At 39.2% G+C, this 22,716-nt stretch overlaps 1 protein-coding gene across 4 annotated transcripts in view; it reads left to right on the forward strand.

Annotated features, from left to right (window-relative positions):
• Positions 1-22,716, forward strand: part of ATRN (attractin) — a 159,985-nt gene that overhangs the window by 61,663 nt on the left and 75,606 nt on the right. For 3 of the 4 annotated variants that reach the window (XM_036824232.1, XM_036824229.1, XM_036824231.1), the window contains exons 7-17: positions 3,931-4,021; positions 4,948-5,191; positions 5,930-6,113; positions 7,129-7,283; positions 9,913-9,997; positions 13,319-13,539; positions 16,294-16,415; positions 17,321-17,459; positions 19,048-19,238; positions 20,868-21,087; positions 22,302-22,487. In XM_036824232.1, coding sequence (XP_036680127.1) covers positions 3,931-4,021; positions 4,948-5,191; positions 5,930-6,113; positions 7,129-7,283; positions 9,913-9,997; positions 13,319-13,539; positions 16,294-16,415; positions 17,321-17,459; positions 19,048-19,238; positions 20,868-21,087; positions 22,302-22,487 — 1,838 coding nt within the window. The remainder of the gene's footprint in view (positions 1-3,930; positions 4,022-4,947; positions 5,192-5,929; positions 6,114-7,128; positions 7,284-9,912; positions 9,998-13,318; positions 13,540-16,293; positions 16,416-17,320; positions 17,460-19,047; positions 19,239-20,867; positions 21,088-22,301; positions 22,488-22,716) is intronic. The other variant, XM_036824230.1, reaches the window with a different exon arrangement.

The raw sequence follows: 22,716 nt of genomic DNA on the forward strand, positions 1-22,716 counted from the left end.
AGGATCAAGTGAAAAAGGGGGAAATTGATCAAGTGGCTGAGTCTGCCCAAAAGTCAGGGCTTCTGTGTAATTTGGATATCCCAAAATTTGAACCCTGGGATAGGACACTTAAACAAAATCTCAGAGGCGAATAGACTCTGGATATTTTATTCTAATAGACTGCACACCCCCATCCCCACCTGAGCCCCAGCATTTCTTCAGACTTCAGAAAAGTGGGCAGAACATAAAATGCCAACTCTCACACTAAAGCTAGGATGGAAAGATAAACTTGTCTTAGATACAGTGGAAAAAGAATTAAGAAATCACCCACAGTTTGCAAATGTAATGTCTGGAGAGCAATGTCTAACCACAAGCAAGACAAAAGAAGTGACATTGTAGCAAATGCAAATATCTATGGTGAAAAAGTAAAGAGGAAAGAACACAGCGTGTAAAACTGACAACAACTGATGATAGAGGAAAAGTATTCCTTCCAACTGCTTTGTGCTATGGATCAATATAATGAGAATTTGAATTCAGAAAAACAAGCTGAAAAGCAAGAAGATAATAACAATGAGATGAAATGGGAGATTACACATGTAAAGAAATATAAATAAGTTACATACAGCAGAAACTACAATGAAAATCGAACTGCTGACAGCTTGATAGACGTGATTCCAATGAATACAGATGAAAAAGTTAAATAATTAGAAAAAGCAAAGACATGGGAGACAGAAGGTCCAATATAATACAGATAATTGCTGTCACTGAAGAAAAGAACCTAACAAATAGAACAAGTGGATTGAAATAGTACAAGATGTTTCAGGAAAAATATAGTTGTTCAGTGACAAGACCTGATTTGATCAAATTATTGAACTTTTAGGATAAAGGACAAATTATTGGGTGGGAAGCCTCAGATAGTTCTTGACTCCTGCTGGCTGGGGTCAAGTTCAATCTCTGTAGAGGCTTTCCTGTGGTCTTTGGATGGCCAGACACTGTAATTGGAATACCAGGCCACTGTGAGGGGCAGAGGATGTGCCCTGTGGCATGACGGGCATTGTGTTACCAGCCATCAAGGAGGAGTTTGTGAGAGAGGTAGCTGCACCTTTATGGAAGACACCTACTTCTGAATTCCTGAGGTTTGTCTTTGCTTAACTGCATGTCCGGGTCTTAGAACTAATTGTTCAGTATTCCTTTATCTTGGACTCAGCTCCCAGAAGAAGGAGCGTTTATTTGGTACTTGGCATTTCTTACATTTTATTGCATCAACATTGTTCTTGTCTTGTGTTTGCTTCTCTGTATTGTGAAAAGAGTGACAACCTGTTATGTAAGTGTCTTTTGGCAGTTCATCTTAACCAGATTTGAGCACCTGCCGGCACCTTAGTGTCTCTGACCAGCTCTTGGGCTGACATGTTATTGATTGAGGAAGAGTAAAATGCATTAAGATACAGATTGAGCACCTTCCATGTCACTTGAAAGAGATATGGATTGGGTCATGTGGAGACTTGTTTCTGTGCTCCCTCTGTTTCTTTCCTTTCTTTCAAGCTTGAAGAAACAGGCCTTTGGCTTGAACATAAGGTGTATATGTGTTTTTCAGAAGCCATGCTAGTTCTTCTTAGGAAACACTTTCCAGAATGCCATAAAAGTTGCAGTAGTATGCAGTCCATTTTGTTAAAACATTTACCTGGATGGATTTAAGTTATTTCCACCGTAAGTAAAGTACAATATTGTGTCTTTAAAAAACAGTGAGAGAAATACATATATATTTACATATAATACGTATATATATTTATGTATATTTATTTATTTAGAGAGAGGGAGGGAAGAAAGGAGGGGGAGAGAATGAGAATAATTGAGACTTCTGACTTCCAAGCAGAAAAGCAAACCACACAAAAGTGGAAAAAAATCAGACTGGCCTCAGACCTCCATTGGCAGCATTCAATACCAGCAACATTCAAGGGAGCAGCATCAGCAAAGTTGTGTGGGAAAGGAAGGATGGCCCATGAGTATTATATGCAGCCAAGATGTCATTCACCTCTAAAGCTAGCAAGCAGATATTCTTCAACATGAAAGAATTTAGGGGGAGGAGCACGTATGATCTCCACTAGGAATAACCACTTGACAGTGCAGTCTAGCCAATTAAGAATTAAAGACTCAAGAAGGAGAAGTTGTGGTAAGAGGACTGTGAGGAGACTGATTCAGCTAAAATATAGATCCAGTACTAAATAACTATGAAATTATAGAATGGAATGTGCATGTTCTGAACCTGGACAATGTAAAAATTATAACAAAAATTGGGAGAAGAAATGGGAGGAAATGTGGGTGCTAATGTTTTCAACTTTCAAAGTAGGAAGTTAGTGGAGTCTGTCCAAAATTAAATTATGTGTAATTTTAAAACTAAAGGGAGTTTACTCTCTAACTTTTCATGTATTTTAAAAATGTAGAATATTCAAAAAAATACATAAAATAATAGCTGGTATTGATTTAAGTGTTATTCATATTTAATGAATGTCACCATTTTATGTTTTCTTCAGATCATGTATAAAATATTTAAGACAAAGGGAAAGGTTTAGAGAAAAATAATGAATGCTAATACATTCGTCATCCAGATTAGGAAATAAAACATTGCTAATATAGTTAAGACCCCACATGCCCCTCTAAAATCCCAGAGATAATCAATATCCTGATATTGTGATATCATTTGTTCACATACTTATCTTTAGACTTTTAATATATATGAACATTTTTAGAGTTAATAAAATTTTCTTATTTTAGTCTTTACAGGGACAGTATTCTGCAGTTTGCTTTTTTAGCTTAACATTGTTTCAAGATTTATGTTAATAATACGTTGCTTGAGTATATTCACTCTATAAATGTTATATAGATATCTATAATTTATTAATCCATTTTCTATTGATGGATATTTATTTGTTTCCCTTTTTTGCTATTATGTTGTGATAAAACTTTCTTACATCTTCTTGTTTACATAATGTTTTTCATAACTTAAAAATCTTGTATTCAGGGAAACTTATAGAAAATAAATAAACATTTAAAATATAACAGTAGTATTGGTTTTCCTTTGGTTTCTTTTTTCTATTAAATTATATAAAATTAAAATTAACACTTTATTAAAATTCACCTATATTAGGATCCCCTTTGTATAAATGTATATTATCAGTCTATTCTTCTATCTGTATGTATGCATAGAAAATGTCTGGAATGATGTTTACTTAATGATATTCATTTCTAGGTGACAGAATGTGGGGTCATATTTAAGTTTTTGGCTCTTTATTTTTTTTGCATTGATTATACTTTTTATAGTGAGTATGTATAATTTTAATGAAAACAATAGAATGATGTTTTCCTCAAAAACAAAACTAATATTCTAAGATATTGAATGTGATTAATGCTGCAATGTAAGAGTATAAATGATTTTCTTTTGGGCATTTTTTATATTTTAAAGGTCTTTAAGTGTATTCATAGTATAATTGAAATGCTATAATGATATTCTAGTTTTTTTGAAAATATTACTTTTTAAAATAAATTAGATAAAGAAAAAGAAAGGCTAGGAATTTTTTTAAACTTAGTTATCATCCCTTTTTCAGTATGTGTCTTTACTTTTGCATGGTTAAATGAAAGAAAAGTTATAGTAATAAAAGTCCCTTGAATATAATGCAAACCTGCAAGTGATTTAGTGTGTAGAAGAGGTTTTCAGGAAGCATTAGAAAGTTCCAGTAGATTTTCTTTCTCGTCCCAGAGCTGTGGAACCCAGCTCCCGCTTCCTGAGTTCTCATGTGCCCCATAGGCCCAGATGTTAGGTTTGTTTGCCCAGGTACCTCACCATATCCATTGCAGATTTAACGAGCATCTCCAAAGTGGATTAGATCACAAATAAAGACTCCAAGATGTTCTGTTTTGTCATTTGGGTGAAAGTATGATCTGTTTGTTTTGTAGGTATGACCTTGCTTCTAGGGAGTGGCTTGCGCTGAACCGTTCTGTGAACAATGTGGTTGTTAGATATGGTCATTCTTTAGCATTATACAAGGTAAAATGTCTCCACTCTGTACTAAGCTAGAAACTCAACTCTTCCACTGTTACTTTATCATATTATGTGATTGAAATAGCTATTTAGTGTTGGATTTTCTTCCTAATCTTTTTTATTGCGGTAAAGTATGTATAACATACTTAGCCATTTTTAAGTGTACAATTCAGTGATAGTAACTTCACTCATAATGTTGTGCAGCCATCATCACCATCCATCTTTGTAATTCTTTTTTAATTTTTTTGCTTTGTTTTTTTTTTATCTTTGTAATTCTTTTGATCTTGTAAAACTGCAACTCTATGCCCATTCAGCAATAATTCCCCATTCCCTCCTCCTGCCTGCCCCTGGCAACCACCATTCTACTTTCTGTCTCTGATTTTGACTTCAGAGTTGGTTTTTAATTGGGGGGAAACTTTCTAATGTGGGGAGTATACAATTGGCTAAGTTATAAGTGGAAATTAAAGTTGAAACTACTTTAACCTGAGAGATTTAAATGGATTCATATTCAAACTGGGATATTATGATTGTGGTACTAAATGGTTAAAAATTAACCTAGTGTAGGTTAGCTTTTACGTTCATTAGCAAGTTTAGCCAAGAATAGTGACATTACAATGTAACTGAGTAATCATTTTCATTTCCCTGTTTTTTAGTTTATTTCAACTTTATTTTTCCAAGCCATTTTATATTGTAAAAGATTTTGTGCGAGGAAGTCCAAGAAAAGTGGCAAAGTATTAGGGATATAGGTTAGATTTATTTTATTTTGTTCTTTCTACATCCTTTTCCTAATAATACACTGAAAGGTGCTTTTCACTAACACTTTTTAAGCTAAGAATAATATTGAGGTTTTGAACTGTTCCTTTTTCTGTGTTTAGTGTTTAGATTTTATCCTTTTGATGTTTTTTAGCATTTTGTTTACATTTTTTCCCTAGGATAAAATTTACATGTATGGAGGAAAAATTGATTCAACAGGGAATGTGACCAACGAGTTGAGAGTGTTTCATATTCATAATGAATCATGGGTATTGTTGTCCCCTAAAGCAAAGGAGCAGTATGCAGTGGTTGGGCACTCAGCACACATTGTCACATTGAAAACTGGCCGAGTGGTCATGCTGATTATCTTTGGTCACTGCCCTCTCTATGGATATATTAGCAATGTGCAGGAATATGACTTGGGTACGTATATTTTTTTCAGTGAATCGTTTTTGAATGTCAGATTTAAAATTTTACTCTTATTATTATGACTGTTTAACAAAATTCAACCTAACATTGACCCAGTACTTGATCTTGAGATACAGTTAGCATTGATGAATTGCCAGTGAAGTTTAGATTATTGATGCTGCTATGTGGTATATATGTGTTACTGTCAGTTTGGCAAGGAGCCAAAAATGGCACTAAATGCTATGAGTGTTGAAAATAAAATAAATAAATAAAAAGGGTTTGAAACAACAAATACTCAGAAGAAAAAAAAAATATTTGAAAAGCCCTTTAGAGATTGGTTTAATGGAGCATCGTTTCCCCTTAGTATATAATCTTTCCTTTGGTTAAATTTTATTATATTTGTTTTTGTGGATGTGGATGATACTTTAAGAAAGTAGGCCCGTAAAGTACGTCTGCAAATTGGTCTGTAAAGGTCATGGGGAATTAAGTGTTCAATTGAGGGGGATCTGAGTCTTTCAAATTTAATGTAATTCTTTTCCTACATATTAGAACTTCAGAACATTTAACAGGTTGAAGTTTGGCCACCTGGATTTGTTACAAGTTTTAGATGGCCTTCCTTTAAAAATAAAATGGTTAAAGAAAGTTACATGTATCAAGTCTCCTGAAATCTCTTCTCTTGTCTTAAGCTAATTGGTAATTTTAAGTATTAGGAGGAGCCTGCAACGTTTGCCTTTAACTGTTTGCCCTTTTCAGGTGAGAACACATGGAGTATATTACATACCCAGGGTGCCCTTGTCCAAGGGGGCTATGGCCATAGCAGTGTCTATGACCACAGGACCAGGTCCCTGTATATTCATGGAGGCTACAAGGCTTTCAGTGCCAATAAATACCGGCTTGCAGATGATCTCTACAGATACAATGTGGACACCCAGATGTGGTGGGTGCTTTTTCTTGAGCTTTCACTTTAAGGTGGGAATTCTGGCAATTGCTGGGAAAATTGTGCTACATTTTTGTTTTCAGGACTTGCAGATAATTCTCTTCATCGTTGTAAACAGAAATTGTGAAATAAGCAGAAGGTAATAAAGTAGTAGTATCTATAATTTTGTAGTAGGTTGATTAGAACCTTGGGTTTTTTTTGGTTTTTTTTTTTTTTGACTGTTTTTCAATTTTCATACACTCAGTACCACTGTAAAATTTTAGCTCTTCAGAATCCTAAGGAATAAATTGTTCTACATAGCTGAGTTTATGCACACTGTTGTACTTAAGTAGAATATATCCACTTTTTAACCTTTTCTTGTTGACCAAGGTGTTATCATTAGGGTCAGTTACTGGCATCATTCCATGAAATCATCAAACAGAGGTGGTCTCAGTACCTAAAAGATTAGAGCTGTCCTCACTCTAATATATATTGGTCTATATAAAGTATACTAATCTTAAAAAATATAAAGCAAATTTGAGTTATGAAATAATATAATTATAAAGCAATGGTTTCTTTTCATATTTCCTTACATATTTGAGACCATGCTCTGGATACCATTTTACATTGTCATTAAAATTGTCATTTTTAGTGACTGTGTAATACTCCATCTTGTGGGTATCCTGAGCCCATACAGTTGGAAGTTTTGGTTTCTAGCTCTTGTCTTATTAATAAAACATATGTAAGCTTCCATCCATATTTCACATGATATCTACTCAGAAACTGGAATTATAGAGTATGAACATAGAGTGTGAACATTTTTAAGGCTCTTAACATATTTTATCAAAATTCTCATACGTCTTTCAATTTTACATGTTTATTGTTGAGAAAGTTACTTATATACAGAGAAAAATCTAGAATTATTTGCACACTTGGATCTGAAGTTAAGAAAATGGTTATGTTTGTATTAGCAAATAGATGATAAATATTCTAAAGAACTAACCTTGTATTTATTATTTTTAAATAAACTCAAAAGGACTATTCTTAAGGACAGCCGATTTTTCCGTTACTTGCACACAGCTGTGATAGTGAGTGGAACCGTGCTGGTGTTTGGAGGAAACACACACAATGACACATCCATGAGCCATGGAGCCAAATGCTTCTCTTCAGATTTCATGGCTTACGACATTGGTAAGTTTCCCAAAGCCATTTTAGCTTTAAGAATCTTTTTTGTCTGTAAACAACGTTTTAAAAGAAACAGAAAATATTTCTAGTTAAAAATGGTCAGGCTATTTGAAAGAGGTCCAAATGGAATTTTTTATGTTAATTTGACTGATATTGTAATCTGTTAAAAAGCATTACTTCTATATTAAATACTTTTTGAAGTCCCTCCTTTGATGAGTTGGGGTGATTGGGCTCTCCTGTGTCACAAATAAAAGCCTTACATAGTAATATGTGTTATGTAGTTGTGACCACCAGCATTGTGTTAAGTTGGTTTAAGTTTAACTTTATCTTATTCCCTTGAAACTGGTTTCACACATTCTTGATGTAATACTTTGACAGCGATTTTTTAAGAATTTGGTGTGGTAATGTACTGACCAGAAGAGGGCAATATTGGTTCATGCAAAACAAATATTAGAAATTCTTTAATATTTATCATATATCATATGATATAAATATAAATATAAATATCATCAGATGTTCTTTAACAGACATTTATGTGCCAGCCACTGAACTTATACATTGGGGATCGTAAGAGGAATAAGTTACAGTCCTTGGCCTCATGGTGGGGGAGGCAGAGAACTGAGCAGACAATATAATTGCATTCAGGGTGTTACTTGCTCTGAGAAGAACGTATGAGAGCACCTGTGAGCATCCCTTAATTCATGAGGGGTAAGGGGTACAGTCAGGGAAAGCCTTCTTGAGGAGGGCCATCCAGGCTGGGTCCTAGGAACACCGGGAAGTTGGCTGGGCCAAGTTAGGCAGGACTTCTCAGGCAAAGGAAGCCCATGTTTAGAGACACAGAGGTGGAAAGAGACCATGCCACGTACTTGGGGCCTGTGACTAGTTAGTTTTGGCTGTATTCTAGTAGCACATCAGGGAAGAGTGGCTCTAAGTGGAACTAGAAGCAAGCAGCTGTCTGCTCAGATCTTGAGGGACCTGTTATGTCATGCTGAGGGGTTTGGGCTTTTTGAAGAATCTTACAGAAGAGGTGATAGAATTGTATTTGTGTCTTAGGAAGATCTCTTTGTGGCATTGTGATTAGTAGTTGGGAAGGGGCAAGATGGGAGTTAGGAGGCTGTTGATAAAGTCCTGAGGAGGGTTTGAGCCAAGACTGTGGAAGTGGCAATGAGGATAAAGAGACAAATGTGTTTGAGAATTACTGGGAACCCGAGGATTGTCCCGAGTGTGTTTTGAGAGCTGTGACAGCATCCTTATCTGGTATCTGGTGTGGGCCACAGTAGATGGTGTTTTTTACCAAGGCTGGAAATAGAAGTAGAGGGACAGGGTCTGGGAGGAAGTGAGTAAATTGAATTTGGGGGCATGTTCAGCTGGAGATGACTGTGGGACAGAGCAGTACAGAGATCAGTGGGGAGCTGTAGGAGGGGGTGAACTTCTGTAGGGAGCATGTGTCATCAGGGACAAGCAAAGAGCCAGGGAATAGATACATAAAGAAGTCTTAAAGAGAATGGAGACTGCAAAAGCGTGTCAGAGAACAGGAGGAAAGTGAGGCAAGACTGGGGACCTGAGAGGTAGCAGTTAACAGCGGCTACAGAGGGATTAAGTAAAATAAGGACTGGAGAGTTTTTCACATTTAGCAACAAAGAGATCATTTATTACCCTCTAGACATGGAGGAATGATCCAGATTACAGGAGGCTGAGAAGTAATATACGGTGAGATGTACACAGTGAATGTTGACCGTTTTAATTAAAAAAAAAACCAAAAACCCTTGTCTGTGAAGGGAAGAAAAGGGGTAAGTTGAGTGCCTCCTTGGGCATATTTAAATACTGCGGTAAAAGTCAGGTGGGATAAGAGGAAGGGCTCCTGCCACACTGGTTTTAGGGAAGGAAGCAAGGTGGGTGGTCAGGAAGCTGTGGGAGTTGATGGCCTCTGTTCTGCATGTGAGGAAGACCACAGAGTTTAGGCTGGGTAGGAGAAGAAAGTGAAAGCTTTTGTTGTCAGGGTTGAATAAATGTCCGGATTGAGTGGAAGAACCTTTGCTTAGTGAGTGTGAAAGTCTGTGTGTCTGGGAACAGAAGACAGTGAGTCAGAGGTTGGTGTGGTTCAGCAGCACCTGTTGGTATTGAGGTCCAGAAGAGAAGTTGCTAGCGTGAATCAGAACAAAGGAAAATTAGTAGATCTAGGGGGTCTAGGAAAGGACCTTTTAAAAATTAGATAAAGTTTGATTTTTTTTTTTTAGTTTTAATTTTCCACCTGTACATTTCTATTTTAGTTACTGAGTTTGGGCAAAGCAATATAGAGTGGAAAATAATTATGGAATTCACATGTTTTACTTATGTAAGCTTTGAAAAATGTAAAATTTGCTTAAGTTAAAAAACATTCTAGTGGGTAATATTGATAGGCAACAGAGTGAGTGATGTGAATGTGCATTCACTAATTAGAATTGCTATAGAGTCCTACCGTTCTTCCTTGCCCTTCTGTTCTGTTGCTGCTGCATTTTACTTCAGAAATAATGGTGTGACTAAGAAAAACTGAGATATGTTTGTGTTTATTACAGTCTTCTTTCCCAAAGAAAATGCCAGTCCCTATTGATTATGAATGACAGTCCCTTCTGAAATGTGTTTTTCTTGCTCCTAGCTTGTGACCGATGGTCAGTGCTTCCCAGACCTGATCTCCACCATGATGTCAACAGATTTGGCCATTCAGCAGTCTTATACAACAGGTAATTGAAGAAGTGCTTGCTCCTTTTCTCTTGTGTTTAAAATGAAAATGAAGTAAAATATGAAGTGATATTGGACTTACATATTATTCATAGGATTACCTTATCCCATTGGTTTTTCACAGAATTATGTTAGGTATGAATTTCCTGATTTATATTTAAAATATTTGATGTGAATTTGAATTACTTCTAATGCCATGTTTGTTGATGTAATTTTGTTAGCATGCCGGAGTAAGCTACGTTTGGTGTTGTCTGAGTGCATGGGACAAGAAAAGTTGTGTGCAGTTACTGTCTTAGGCCCTCTGCTATTTGCTATTGTTTGTGGTGCTTTTGTCTGAGTGGTGAAGAAAGATTTGAAAAAAAAGGAGAGAGGACACTTTAGATAAGGGATAAGATATGGGCACAGAGGTGGGGAGATTCTGATGCTTCATATAGGTCAAGTCTGTGGCGCTTCATATATATCAAGTCTTTGGATAATCTGAAGTCTGCACTGCATTTCATTGCATCATTCAGAAGTGCCTGGCCCAAACTAATAGAGCTCTTCACAAATCTGCCCCTGGAGAAGCATCTGTAATATAAGGGAGCTCCAGAGTGGCCATGTGACCTGTACCTTATAGTGTGCTTTACCGATTTTTTTATTTGTTAAAATAGTCTAATCATGTTGTTAATTTTTTCTCATTTTTGTTTCTTCTCTGATTACTGTTTACTTCACCTTTTAAAATTCTAGGCCTTATCAATCCTGGAACTATTTAAATGCTATAATGCCTATGTATATTATGTTAGGATTCCCTACATTTTCAAAATTTCTGTTGTGATAATGAAAGTTAAATGAGGTAATTCACCTTGGATTAGGAAAGATAAGAAAGCAACCTATCTTGGAGATGTGAAGGAAGAATTGACAGAATTCAAACACTTAGATACTGGAAAAAGGGACATCTTTCACAAAGTAAACAGCTGAAATTTAACAATAAATATGGTTTTACTATGGGACTATTTGATAGGTATAGATTAAAATGGAAGGATTTTTGACTACTAATTTGAAGTGTTATCTTTTTAAAAAATATTTATTTATTTATTTGCCTGCATTGGTTCTTAGTTGCGGCACGTGGGATCTTCATTGTGGCGTGCAGGATCTTTTTTTTGTTGTGGCACGTGGGCTCTCTAGTTGTGGCTCGCGTGCTCCGTAGTTGCAGCACGTGGGCTTAGTTGCCCCATGGCATGTGGGATCTTAGTTCCCGGATCAGGGATCGAACCCATGTCTCCTGCATTGGAAGGCGGATTCTTAACCACTGGACCACCAGAGAAGTCCCTGAAGTGTTATCTTAAATTGTAATTTGATATTTCCTCAGTAAGGAAAACGCTTAAAGTTTTCTAGTAAGTGCCTCTTGATGTTCTTCATCTGAAAAACAGTGGGTCCATTTTGTCATCATCTTGCCTGTGAGTGCCTGGCCTCAGCTGTGTTCGTCTTTATATTCATGGTGTTCTCCTAGCATAAGATTTGGCACATAATAGGCATTTGCTAAATGACGGCTGTTAGTACCATAATGATAATTAGCAAATAAATGGATTTTCTATCAAAACATTTTGGAGGTTTTATATAAACTCAGAGAAGTTGACAGTTTACCATAAGATGTAATTTAACCATGAATCAAAATTGGGAATGGCTTGCCTGAGTTATAATAATGTGCTTATTTTTGTATAATTCCAGTGGAGTATTTGAGCCTATATGCGAGTATCTGTATGAATGGGCCAGGGTTGGAGGGGGGCAGGGCATGACAAGGGAGGTCATGTAGTAAAAAACCATGGTTAGTTTAATTGTTTTTTCAATTTTTTTTAATTGAAGTATAGTTGATTTACAGTGTTGTGTTAATTTCTGCTGTAATGGTTAGTTTAATTTTGTGAAGTAATTTACCTAAAGAGAAACTTTGATTCACATGATTTCCACATTTTGAATGATGGTTCCCTTAATCGAGCATCTGCATTGGGCCAGCTGTGCTTCACTTAGTCGTTGTCCTTGTGGTTTTTGAGGGAGGCAGGAAGAAGAGTGGCCTGTGAGGCATTGAGACTGCTGCAGATGCAGCTTTTCTTTTCATTTCCCTGCTCCAAGCCTCTTTGAAGGACTTTGCCTACCCTCGCATAGCCGATGTGACCAGATGAATTCAGAATTGCTAAGAATACCAGCTGTACTGGGAGGCCGGTGGAGCTTATTTTGTTTAAGCAATAAATTGACTAGCTGAAACCAGACTATGTAATGTAATACTAAGTAAACCAATATGAAGTTAAAAATTAAACCTGGTGTTCATTTTTGGTTACTGAAATATGTCAGTTTTCAGATATAGTAAAAATACAGCCACAGAATCTTTACGCTTTAGTTATCCTCTGTCGATTTGAGGAAAATTGAGGCACAGTGAGAGTGAATTATTTGATACCTTATTGTGGGTTAGTGCTAAACTTCCTGGTGGATTATAGGATCTCAGAGTTGGAAGAAATCCTTGAAATCATCTGTTCCACTAATTAAAATGTGACTTGTACTGTGTACTAAATTTTCATATGCACTTTTATCTCTTTCTTATTGGTCTATGTTTTCATTACACAGTTTTGGTTTTTTTAAAAATTAATTAATTTATTTATTTTTGGCTGTTTTGGGTCTTTGTTTCTGTGCGAGGGCTTTCTCCAGTTGCGGCGAGTGGGGGCCACTCTTCATCGCGGTGCGCGGGCCTATCACTGTTGCGGCCTCTCCCGTTGCGGAGCACAGGCTCCAGACGCGCAGGCTCAGTAGTTGTGGCTCACGGGCTTAGTTGCTCCGCGGCATGTGGGATCTTCCCAGACCAGGGCTCAAACCCGTGTCCCCTGCATTGGCAGGCAGATTCTCAACCACTGCGCCACCAGGGAAGCCCCCATTACACAGTTTTGATCAGAGAGCCTTTATCTATACTTCTTAAATTGTACGTACTTATTTTTAATATTTAAAAACATGTAGATGTAGGATTATGTGTATAATTTTTAAATATGCTAGCTTGCCCTGTCACTAAAATATTTTGAAGAATCCTGGTTAAAAGTCACTCACTTATCATGAGAACTTTTTAATATAGTAGCTGTATAGAGGAGGTAGATTATTGGAACTATTCTGGGTAGTCACAGGCCATTGTGAAAGGTTGGAATTTGGGAGGTAAAGGTATAAGAATGTTTTCTGAGGTCTTGAAAAATAACTTTTTTACAGGACTTTTGATATGTGAGATTCGTCTAAAGATTATAAGAAGTATATCATGCATTTGTTTATGTAAGTTTTCAATGAACTCTTTCTCTCTCTTTTTTTTCTTTTAGCACCATGTATGTATTTGGTGGTTTCAATAGTCTCCTCCTCAGTGACATCCTGGTATTTACTTCAGAACAGTGTGAAGCACACCAGAGTGAAGCTGCTTGTCTAGCAGCAGGACCTGGCATCCGGTGTGTGTGGGACGCAGGGTCATCTCAGTGTGTCTCCTGGGAGTTGGCGACTGAAGCACAAGAAGAAAAGTTAAAATCAGAGTGTTTTTCTAACAGAAGTATGTTTTTTTCTCTTCTTAAAATTTAATTAATTTGAGATCTCATTTTATCTGAATTGTGAAGTCACTTATCCAATGTGTACTTTTAATGTTCATTTTATTATCCAAAATTATTCAGTAATAACTTAGGCAAATGCTTTATGGGTGTTTGAAAATTGGATTGTAAACATCTTTATAATGGATGGGAACGTGCCACGTCTGCTATTTGCTAATGATGAAGACAAAACCTTTTAGCATTGCATAGACTTTGTATACCAACTCCAGAACCTAGTTTCAGCTGTTTTGAGGCACTGCAATCCAGTAGGACTTTTTATATCTGCACTGTCCCAATATGTTAGCTACTAGCCATATGTGGCTATCAGACACTTGGAATGAGACTGGTGTGAGTGAAGAACTGAATTTTAAAATTTTAATTAATTTAAATTAAAAACTACATGTGGGGACTTCTTCAGCGGTCCCATGGTTAAGACTCTGCGCTTCCACCACAGGGGGCACGGGTTCCACCCCTGGTCGGGGAACTAAGATCCCACATGTCACGCAGCATGGCCAAAAAAAATAAATAAATAAAAACTACATGTGGTTAGTGGCTACCATATTGGATTATGCAGTTCTAACATTAAGGATAAGATTAAGAGGGCCAATCCAGAAAAGCTATGTTGGGACTTCCCTGGTGGTGCAGTGGTTGGGAATCCGCCTGCCAATGCAGGGGACATGGGTTCGAGCCCGGGTCCGGGAAGATCCCACATGCCTCGGAGCAGCTAAGCCCGTGTGCCACAACTACTGAGCCTGTGCTCTAGGGCCCGCGAGCCGTAACTACTGAAGCCCGCGGGCCTAGAGCCCGTGCTCCGCAACAAGAGAAGCCCTGGCAATGAGGGGCCCCCGCTCGCAGCAACTAGAGAAAGTCGCTTGCAGAGCGGGGAAGACCCAGTGCAGCCAAAAATAAATTAATTAATTAATTTAAAAAAAAAAAAGAAAAGAAAAACTATGTTGGAGTAGATTGTTCTAGTGGATAGAGGTATTATTCTTTTCTAGCTTCTCTAGTTGGGCACAGCAGTGATAGCAAGGCAGACAGTTGCTGAGGATGAACAGTGATCCCTCCTTCTAGAACCACCCCTTATATTGTCCAAGCTTTCTTCATCTTACCTACTCAGCTCCTTATTACCCTTTTGCTCTGACATATTCGCACAGTGCAATACAATGAAGTCATATGTGAGAAAGTCCTTTAAAAGTAAGAAAAAGAGCTTCCCTGGTGGCGCAGTGGTTGAGAATCTGCCTGCCAATGCAGGGGACACGGGTTCGAGCCCTGGTCTGGGAAGATCCCACATGCCGCGGAGCAACTGGGCCCATGAGCCACAATTACTGAGCCTGCGCGTCTGGAGCCTGTGCTCCGCAACAAGAGAGGCTGCGATAGTGAGAGGCGCGCGCACCACGATAGTGAGAGGCCCACGCAGCACGATGAAGAGTGGCCCCCGCTTGCCACAACTAGAGAAAGCCCTCGCACAGAAACGAAGACCCAACACAGCCATAAATAAATAAAATAAATTAAAAAAAAAAAAAAGTAAGAAAAATGTCTCTGAAAAATATTGTTTTACTTCAATTAATTTAAACTATGTTGACTGAATTTCTTAACTGTTAGGGTTGGTGTAGCAGTTACCATGAGAGTTATGATGGATAGAGGCAGCGTTCACTCTCTTGGAATGCTCCAAATTAAGCTGAACATAAATCCTCAGTAAGAACACCCAGGCAGCTTTACAGGTTCATTGGTGGGCTGGTGAGTGCTGGAGAACTAAGATGACCAGAACTTGGTAGGGTTAGTCACTGTCTCCTAAAAGGGATAAAATCAGTGAAATAGTTATTTTTTAACCACATTTAAAAAGTTCAAATTAAATATGCAAGTTTATAGGAAATAATATTTAATTACCTTAGGTGGTTCATTATGAACCCATTTGCTATGAACTCATCTCAGATGTCACCTCCCTGGTTCACTCTGCTTTCTCTGTGGGCCCAGTCCGTGGGGTGATGACCAGGGCAGGAAGAACAGCCTAAGGAGCAGGTTGTTGGGGTCTTTGTGAGAGTGGGCCCTGCCTTTTCTTGTCCATGGATTCTACCATGTGCCATGTCCATGAATGGTTCAATAGATGAGGCAGCACTGTTGTGCGGCTTCTCTTTCGTTGCTGACCTTGACCTGTCTAGGGTCAGTAGGAGATCAACAGGTCTCTAGTAGCCCAGAATTTCTTGGACTTACATATATGTGTATTGCCTTCTTTGGGGTTCTGTGGTGCTGCCTGCTTCCTGTGCCCAGAGCAGCCTTGCATTTATAGCTGGGAGGAATGGCTTGGTCTCCTACATTTCTTTGTTTGGCCCCTGGGCTGCTCTTGGTGTTTATTCAACTGCTAGTTGATTTCTTTCTTGAAAAGAAAAGTATTCGAAGAACCAGACCTATTTCCCTTATATCTCATTGTTGAATTATTCTATCTTTGTTTTTCACTTTCTGTGTACTTTTGTTAGGAGGGTGGAGTACAAAATGGCTTTTCTTCAGATTGTTTACTTATTTCTAAATATTGTTTTGACCTGAACACACCAATATATTTTCCTGCCAGTTTCACTCCTCATTTTACTTCCCAAGGCTTGTTATTTTATTTTATTTTATTTTTTTTGCCTCAGGGTCATATTTTGCTCAACAGCAGTTGTAATGGCCTGTGACATTTCTGAGGAGAAGCTGTCACAGTTGATGAGTTTTTCTTCTCTTCACAGCACTTGACCATGACAGATGTGACCAGCACACGGATTGTTACAGCTGCACGGCCAACACAAATGACTGCCACTGGTGCCATGACCATTGTGTCCCTATGAACCACAGCTGCACAGAAGGCCAGGTCAGAGTCTGTTGCTAAAGGATTTCAGAAGATAGAAAAATCCTGAGTGGGATTAGGTGTAGATTTTAGAGCATATGGTATAGCCCAGAGTTATCTTTGAGACCTTCAGTGTAGATCTGGATTTTATTATTGCTCAAGTTTCTTTGAGTAAGGGATGCTCTATATGTCCTAATTCCAAAGGTTCTGCTAGCCACGAGGATTGATGTGTGGTGTTTTAGAAGAAAGCAAGATTATTATTCTGAATACACTCCAGTCCCTATGCATGGCTGTGGCTAAGTACTAGGTTCTTGGCGTGAAGTTTGTAATGGTGTGCTCCCTCTACATATGCAAGGTTTGGGGAGCAATTTAGGACTTGAGAGTGAAAGTGAGTCATGTGTGTAGCAGCCAAACTGAATTGTGGAAATAATAGACTTTGCAAAATCTCCTTGTCTTATGTTATATCTTGGCTCAGCATAATTTATGCTTACCATTTATGATTTTTTATTTAGGTTATAAGGCAAAAAAAAGACACGATGACTCAACTTTTATAATTTTTGACTGTTTATAAGACATTCTTTGTCAGTCTGTAAAGCAGTTCATAAAATAAAAAACTTTCAGAATGTTTGGGAGACATTTAAAAAGCAGCAAGTTCAACATTCCCATTCTACAGATGAGCAAGTTGAAGCATGGTGCTTAAAAGAATGCACTGCTTCCTTGCCAGGTAAAGGCATGTCCTTGAACAGAACATTTAACTATAGTGTTTCCACTGCAGTGCTGCTTCATCAACATCTTATTTATTTATTTATGTATGTATGTATTTGTAGTTTGCTTCCTCAGTTAGACTGTTGTTTTTAGTATCCTATTTGTTCTTGCCCTGAGTTCTCTTTGTGGATATAAGAGAAAAGCTTTTGTCCATTGTATTCTAGATCTCCATTTCCAGGTATGATCATTGCCCCAAGGATAACCCCACGTACTACTGTAACAAGAAGACCAGCTGCAGGAGCTGTGCCCTGGACCAGAACTGCCAGTGGGAGCCCCGGCATCAGGAGTGCATCGCCCTGCCTGGTAGGCCTTGCCAGGGGCATCTTGATGTGTGTGGGTCCAAAGACTTCACATGCACACATCCTCAGTACTGTGCAGCCTAGATTGAACCCCACAAAAGGGGCGAACTCATTTTATCCATTCATTCCCCCTCACCACTATTGTGGTTGTTATTTTTTAAAGCAGAAATACAGTTCTTAAGTATTTACTTCTACCATCCTTTGAAAGAAAGTGAAACGTCATCTGCTGCTGTCGAGAATCAAGGACAGCTTGACTCTGTGTCATTGAGCCTGCTCCGTTGTCCCTACCCCACTCTCCATTGTCCCTGCCCCACTCTACGGTAACCTGGGAGTAGAAAGCAGCAGTCTCAGCAGCCAGTCTGCTGGGCACTTTATGAAGAGTACTTCTCACTGACCGCTGGGATCAGGTTTTCAGCACCTTCTGATAAGAAGGAAAGGAGAGATGTCTCTGTCAGCAGCACCTCCTGGGATGACCCCAGCCCCAGATACCTCAGTTTATAGCATTTCTGAGGTTCAGGATGATAAGTTGGGGGCCTGAAGCCAGCCAGCCATGGCTGAAACTGTATGATATATTTGCTCAATCAGGAAGCCCAGGAAGGGGACTTCTGTGGCTCTGTGCAACACAAGTACAGGGTAGCTGGGGTCTACTGGGCCCCTCTTGAAGTCCTTCGGAAGTACTTGATTCAGCTTGCTGGAGTGGGCTTCTTGTTCTTTTACCTCATTGCATCTCAAATTTCAATGCATAGCAAAGTACCTGGGGGTCTTGCTAGAAGCCAGATTCTGGCACATATTTGTGGTGAGGCCCTAGAATCCGCATTTCAGCGAGCAATGACACTGATGCCACACTTTGAGGAGCAAGTCTTTATCTGCTCTGAAATGATCCCTTTCCCGTGGCACCTTCCGTTTATTTCACTGGCTGTTGATGAACATTGTTGAGGGCATCTCCAGGGTACTTTGGTTCTGGTGAAGTTGCTTTGCTCGTGCACTGTCTTCCAGGAAGCATGCATAGCTTCTGTGCAGTTCTTTGGGTGGGTACAGGGAGGTCACAGTAGTAGATTACAAACTTACCTGGTGTACTGTAGCACTTCGGTTTATTTCCCAAAAAGGCTCTTTCCACCTCACTTTTGGGATGTTTTGTTTCACTTGATGTGAAAACAGTGCAGCTTTTGTAGACTTGCTCACTCACCAACTCATTTCTGTTCTTGCAGTTTTCCACCCCATCTTTCCAATAATGCATATTCATTTTTCTGCTCTTAGGATTTTAGCCTTGTTTCTGATTTTTCTTCAAAAGGAGGTTTATAAGTTTAACAGTGGCATCAAACAAATGTTTTCCTCTAAGACATAGGAGGGTTGACCTCAGAATATGCATCTTGAGATCCAGGAAATATGACTGATAAACATTTAAAAAATTCTTGTGTGTATTCTGTATTTGGTCCTTAGTAATGTGTCTGATGCACTCACCACATCCGAATGAAGTATCTAGAATTCAGCTCACAAAAACCATTTAGGTTTTCAGCAGTTCAAGCTGCTAATGTACGTAGTTTTGTGTGATTTCTAAAACTCTTTGTTTTTCTCTCCCCTCTTTAATAAAGAAAATATCTGTGGCATTGGCTGGCATTTGGTTGGAAACTCATGTTTGAAAATTACTACTGCCAAAGAGAATTATGACAATGCAAAATTGTCCTGTAGGAACCACAATGCCTTTTTGGCTTCTCTTACAACCCAGAAGAAGGTGGAATTTGTCCTTAAGCAGCTGCGAATCATGCAGTCATCGCAGAGCATGGTGAGTTGAAGTCCTTGGAACTTAAGTTTCTAGTATCCATCCTTCTACTGACGGCATGACTACAGCTTACCTGTTATGTGCTTGGCAGGAAGAGGAATGCTAGTAGGTGCAGTGTAATACACTGTGGAACTGCACTGTCAAATTCTCTTCCTTTAATAAATTCTTTCTTATCTTGAAATTTCCAACACCTTATTTTTATTAGTCATATTTCATTAAATTATAAGATATATCAATAATTACATGCATATTGAACAGTAACATGTTTACATATGCACATATCCTGTGACATCAGTAGATGATTTCATATCTGTTTTATCCCTAGGTTCTGTTGGGGTGGGGGAGGGGAATGCCATTACTAATTAGCTGAGCTGAATTAAGCCACCTGAGTCTCTCAGATTTCAGGTTTTACTACAGTGTGTAATATGATTTAATGCTAATCATCCTAAGAAATGGACATCCATTTGGGTCTTTCTTAGATCTGACCAACCCAAAAGGAGAGGGCATCTTCTTATCAGGAGTTTCTGAGCACAGAAAGTCCCCAAGTTCTCTTCCTGTCCACCCAGTGCTCTCAGGCAGCTTGTAGTTGATATTCCACAGTCACATTTTGTCTTTTTTAGTACAGAGTCCTAGAACTGTGGTCCTACCCTCAATCAAGTAGATACTCACAAGACAACGCTCTTTCAACAACATTGTCTTTGGTATAGAGCAGTTAGGGGGAAATGTCAAGCAGGTAGGAGGAATGGGCAGCACTTCCTTGGGAAGGACATAGGAAGTGCGGTCTGGGTCTTGGCCACATGTGGCATCTGAGAAAGACTTTCCCAGGAATTCATTGTCCTATTTTCCCTATAAAATTCAGTGACAGCCAATACCCCCCACCTCCCCAGCTGAAGGTGGGAATCTTTAATCATCATTTATCTAAGCCTGAACTAACCAGAGCTTCCAAAACAGGCTTAGATAATGATAGGCATATAACCAGTATTTCATAAATATCGATACGATGATTTCTCGTATAAATAGACATTTAAACCAAGTTGGGGTTGGTCATCTCTTCATAGCATTTGTCATAGCATGTAGAAATTCAGGAACTTGATTATTACTTTGATTTTATTTATTTATTTATTTTTGGCTGTGTTGGGTCTTCGTTTCTGTGCGAGGGCCCTCTCTAGTTGCGGCAAGCGGGGGCCACTCTTCATCGCGGTGCGCGGGCCTCTCACCATCGCGGCCTCTCGTGTTGCGGAGCACAGGCTCCAGACGTGCAGGCTCAGCAATTGTGGCCCACGGGCCCAGTCGCTCCGCAGCACGCGGGATCCTCCCAGACCAGGGCTCGAACCCGCGCCCCCTGCATTGGCAGGCAGACCCTCAACCACTGCGCCACCAGGGAAGCCCTATTACTTTGATTTTGATGTCTTCTCCGAGCTGTATTTCTGTCCTTTGTAAAATGGCCATATTAAAGTGCCAGGCATGATATGTAACATAAAAATGATGGTCTGCAGTAATCTACCATGGCTGAATCGGGAGAGGGAGGTTTTCCTTTATCTTTTGGACATATGTAACTTAATGGTTTTTGTCTAGAACCAGTTTTGGTCAAGACATTGATTATATTCATAGCTGTGCCTGTTTTGCCTGCAGTCCAAGCTCACCTTAACCCCGTGGGTTGGCCTTCGGAAGATCAACGTGTCCTACTGGTGCTGGGAAGATATGTCCCCATTCACAAATAGTTTGCTACAGTGGATGCCATCTGAGCCCAGTGATGCTGGATTCTGTGGAATTTTGTCTGAACCCAGTACTTGGGGCTTAAAGGCTGCAACCTGCATCAACCCACTCAATGGTAGTGTCTGTGAAAGACCTGGTAAGTATATGGGTGAATTATGCGTTACTGGAAGTTCATTGAAAGAGAAACTATAGAAGGCATAGTTAAGTGTTACGAAATTTTCATGAAAAGCCGATGGAGTATTGATTTCAAGCATATGAAGCAGAGTGTAACACAGAATTTTTAAAGCAGAAGGAAATAGTGTTTGGCTCTGAATAGTGTGAGCCATGAGCAAAACCAAAAATAACTAACTCTAATATTCTGATTAACTGTGAAATTGATTGGTTTGTTGACCACAAAAAGTATTGATAATTTCTCTGAAAGGCTAATTTCTTGGTGTTGGCAGGGAAATGTTGTGGAAGAAAGAACAAAAAATCCAAAGAAAAGATCAGAAAAGCAAGCAGATCACTGCAGGGACAGTGGACAGAAAGATAGTGTCACTGGGGAGAAAAATGATGGGAGTAGCTCTGTGTCATGAAGCAGAAGCAAACCTTCAGCATGTTAAAGGTGCAGGAGAGTGCTGAAGGACCGGACACTTGGAGTAGCTTCACAGACTTGAAGCTCTCTAGGGACATTTAGGCTTCCTAAAGGCAGGCACAGGGGTGGCATTTGCAGCACGCAGACAAGCCCTAAACCAGCGTCCTCCTCCTGCAGAGGGACTCACAAGCAGTAGTTGGAATTCTGGGGCTGCTTTTGGGAGGCTGGACTCCATTGACATCATGTCTTATTTTAGGAAGGTACTGTCATTTGTCTGAGGAATACAGAGGTGTGGAAGAGAATTCATAGCACTGTAGGAGTCACCTTAAAGTATAATATCTAGGGGAACTTTTCAGCCATTTTGGATCCTGAGTGCTTTGGTGAATTTAATGAATGCTGTGGTTCTTTTTCCCCCAGAGTATACAAAGATGCAATTTTGCATATTCAGGTGGATTGTAAAACCCCTGAAGTTCATCCTGGGTCTCCTATGTCATAAGGAGCTTTAGAACCTCTACTCTTATGGAAAGATTAGCTTGTTCCCTCATGTCTGTCCTTAATGCTCTTTGAAAAGAAAAACTGTTTTCCCCCCAAGTGTATAAATATACTTGACTAAATAGTACTTGATGACCTAAGACTTTCTATTTTCTTCTTCATTTAGTGTAACCCACTGAATTGATTACGTGACACACTAGTGGGTCACAACCCACATTGAAAAGCCTTTGACCTTAGCTGACATAGTGGGAGCTCTAAGTGTCTCTCTTGGGTTTACTTCCCAGCGAACCACAGTGCCAAGCAGTGCCGGACACCGTGTGCCTTGCGGACGGCATGTGGGGAGTGTACCAGCGGCAGCTCCGAGTGCATGTGGTGCAGCAACATGAAGCAGTGCGTGGACTCCAATGCCTACGTGGCCTCCTTCCCTTTTGGCCAGTGTATGGAGTGGTATACCACGAGCAGCTGCCCCCGTGAGTGAACAGTGAGCTCTAGGCAGTATGGGTAACAACTCCTGTGTGTAGGGCAGTGCTGTCAGACTCTGAAAATTCTAGGGATGAGACCAGACTTGACCTTCTGCTCAGGACTGTCCAGAGACTGCCTGATGTGAACCCACATACAGAATCAAGAACAATGACACAAGTAAACAACTGTAGGATAGATCACAGTACAGAAATAATTTGCCCAACCTCAGTATCATAT

Source organism: Balaenoptera musculus, chromosome 15, assembly GCF_009873245.2.
Source record: "Balaenoptera musculus isolate JJ_BM4_2016_0621 chromosome 15, mBalMus1.pri.v3, whole genome shotgun sequence".
Classification (NCBI taxonomy): Eukaryota; Metazoa; Chordata; class Mammalia; order Artiodactyla; family Balaenopteridae; genus Balaenoptera; species Balaenoptera musculus.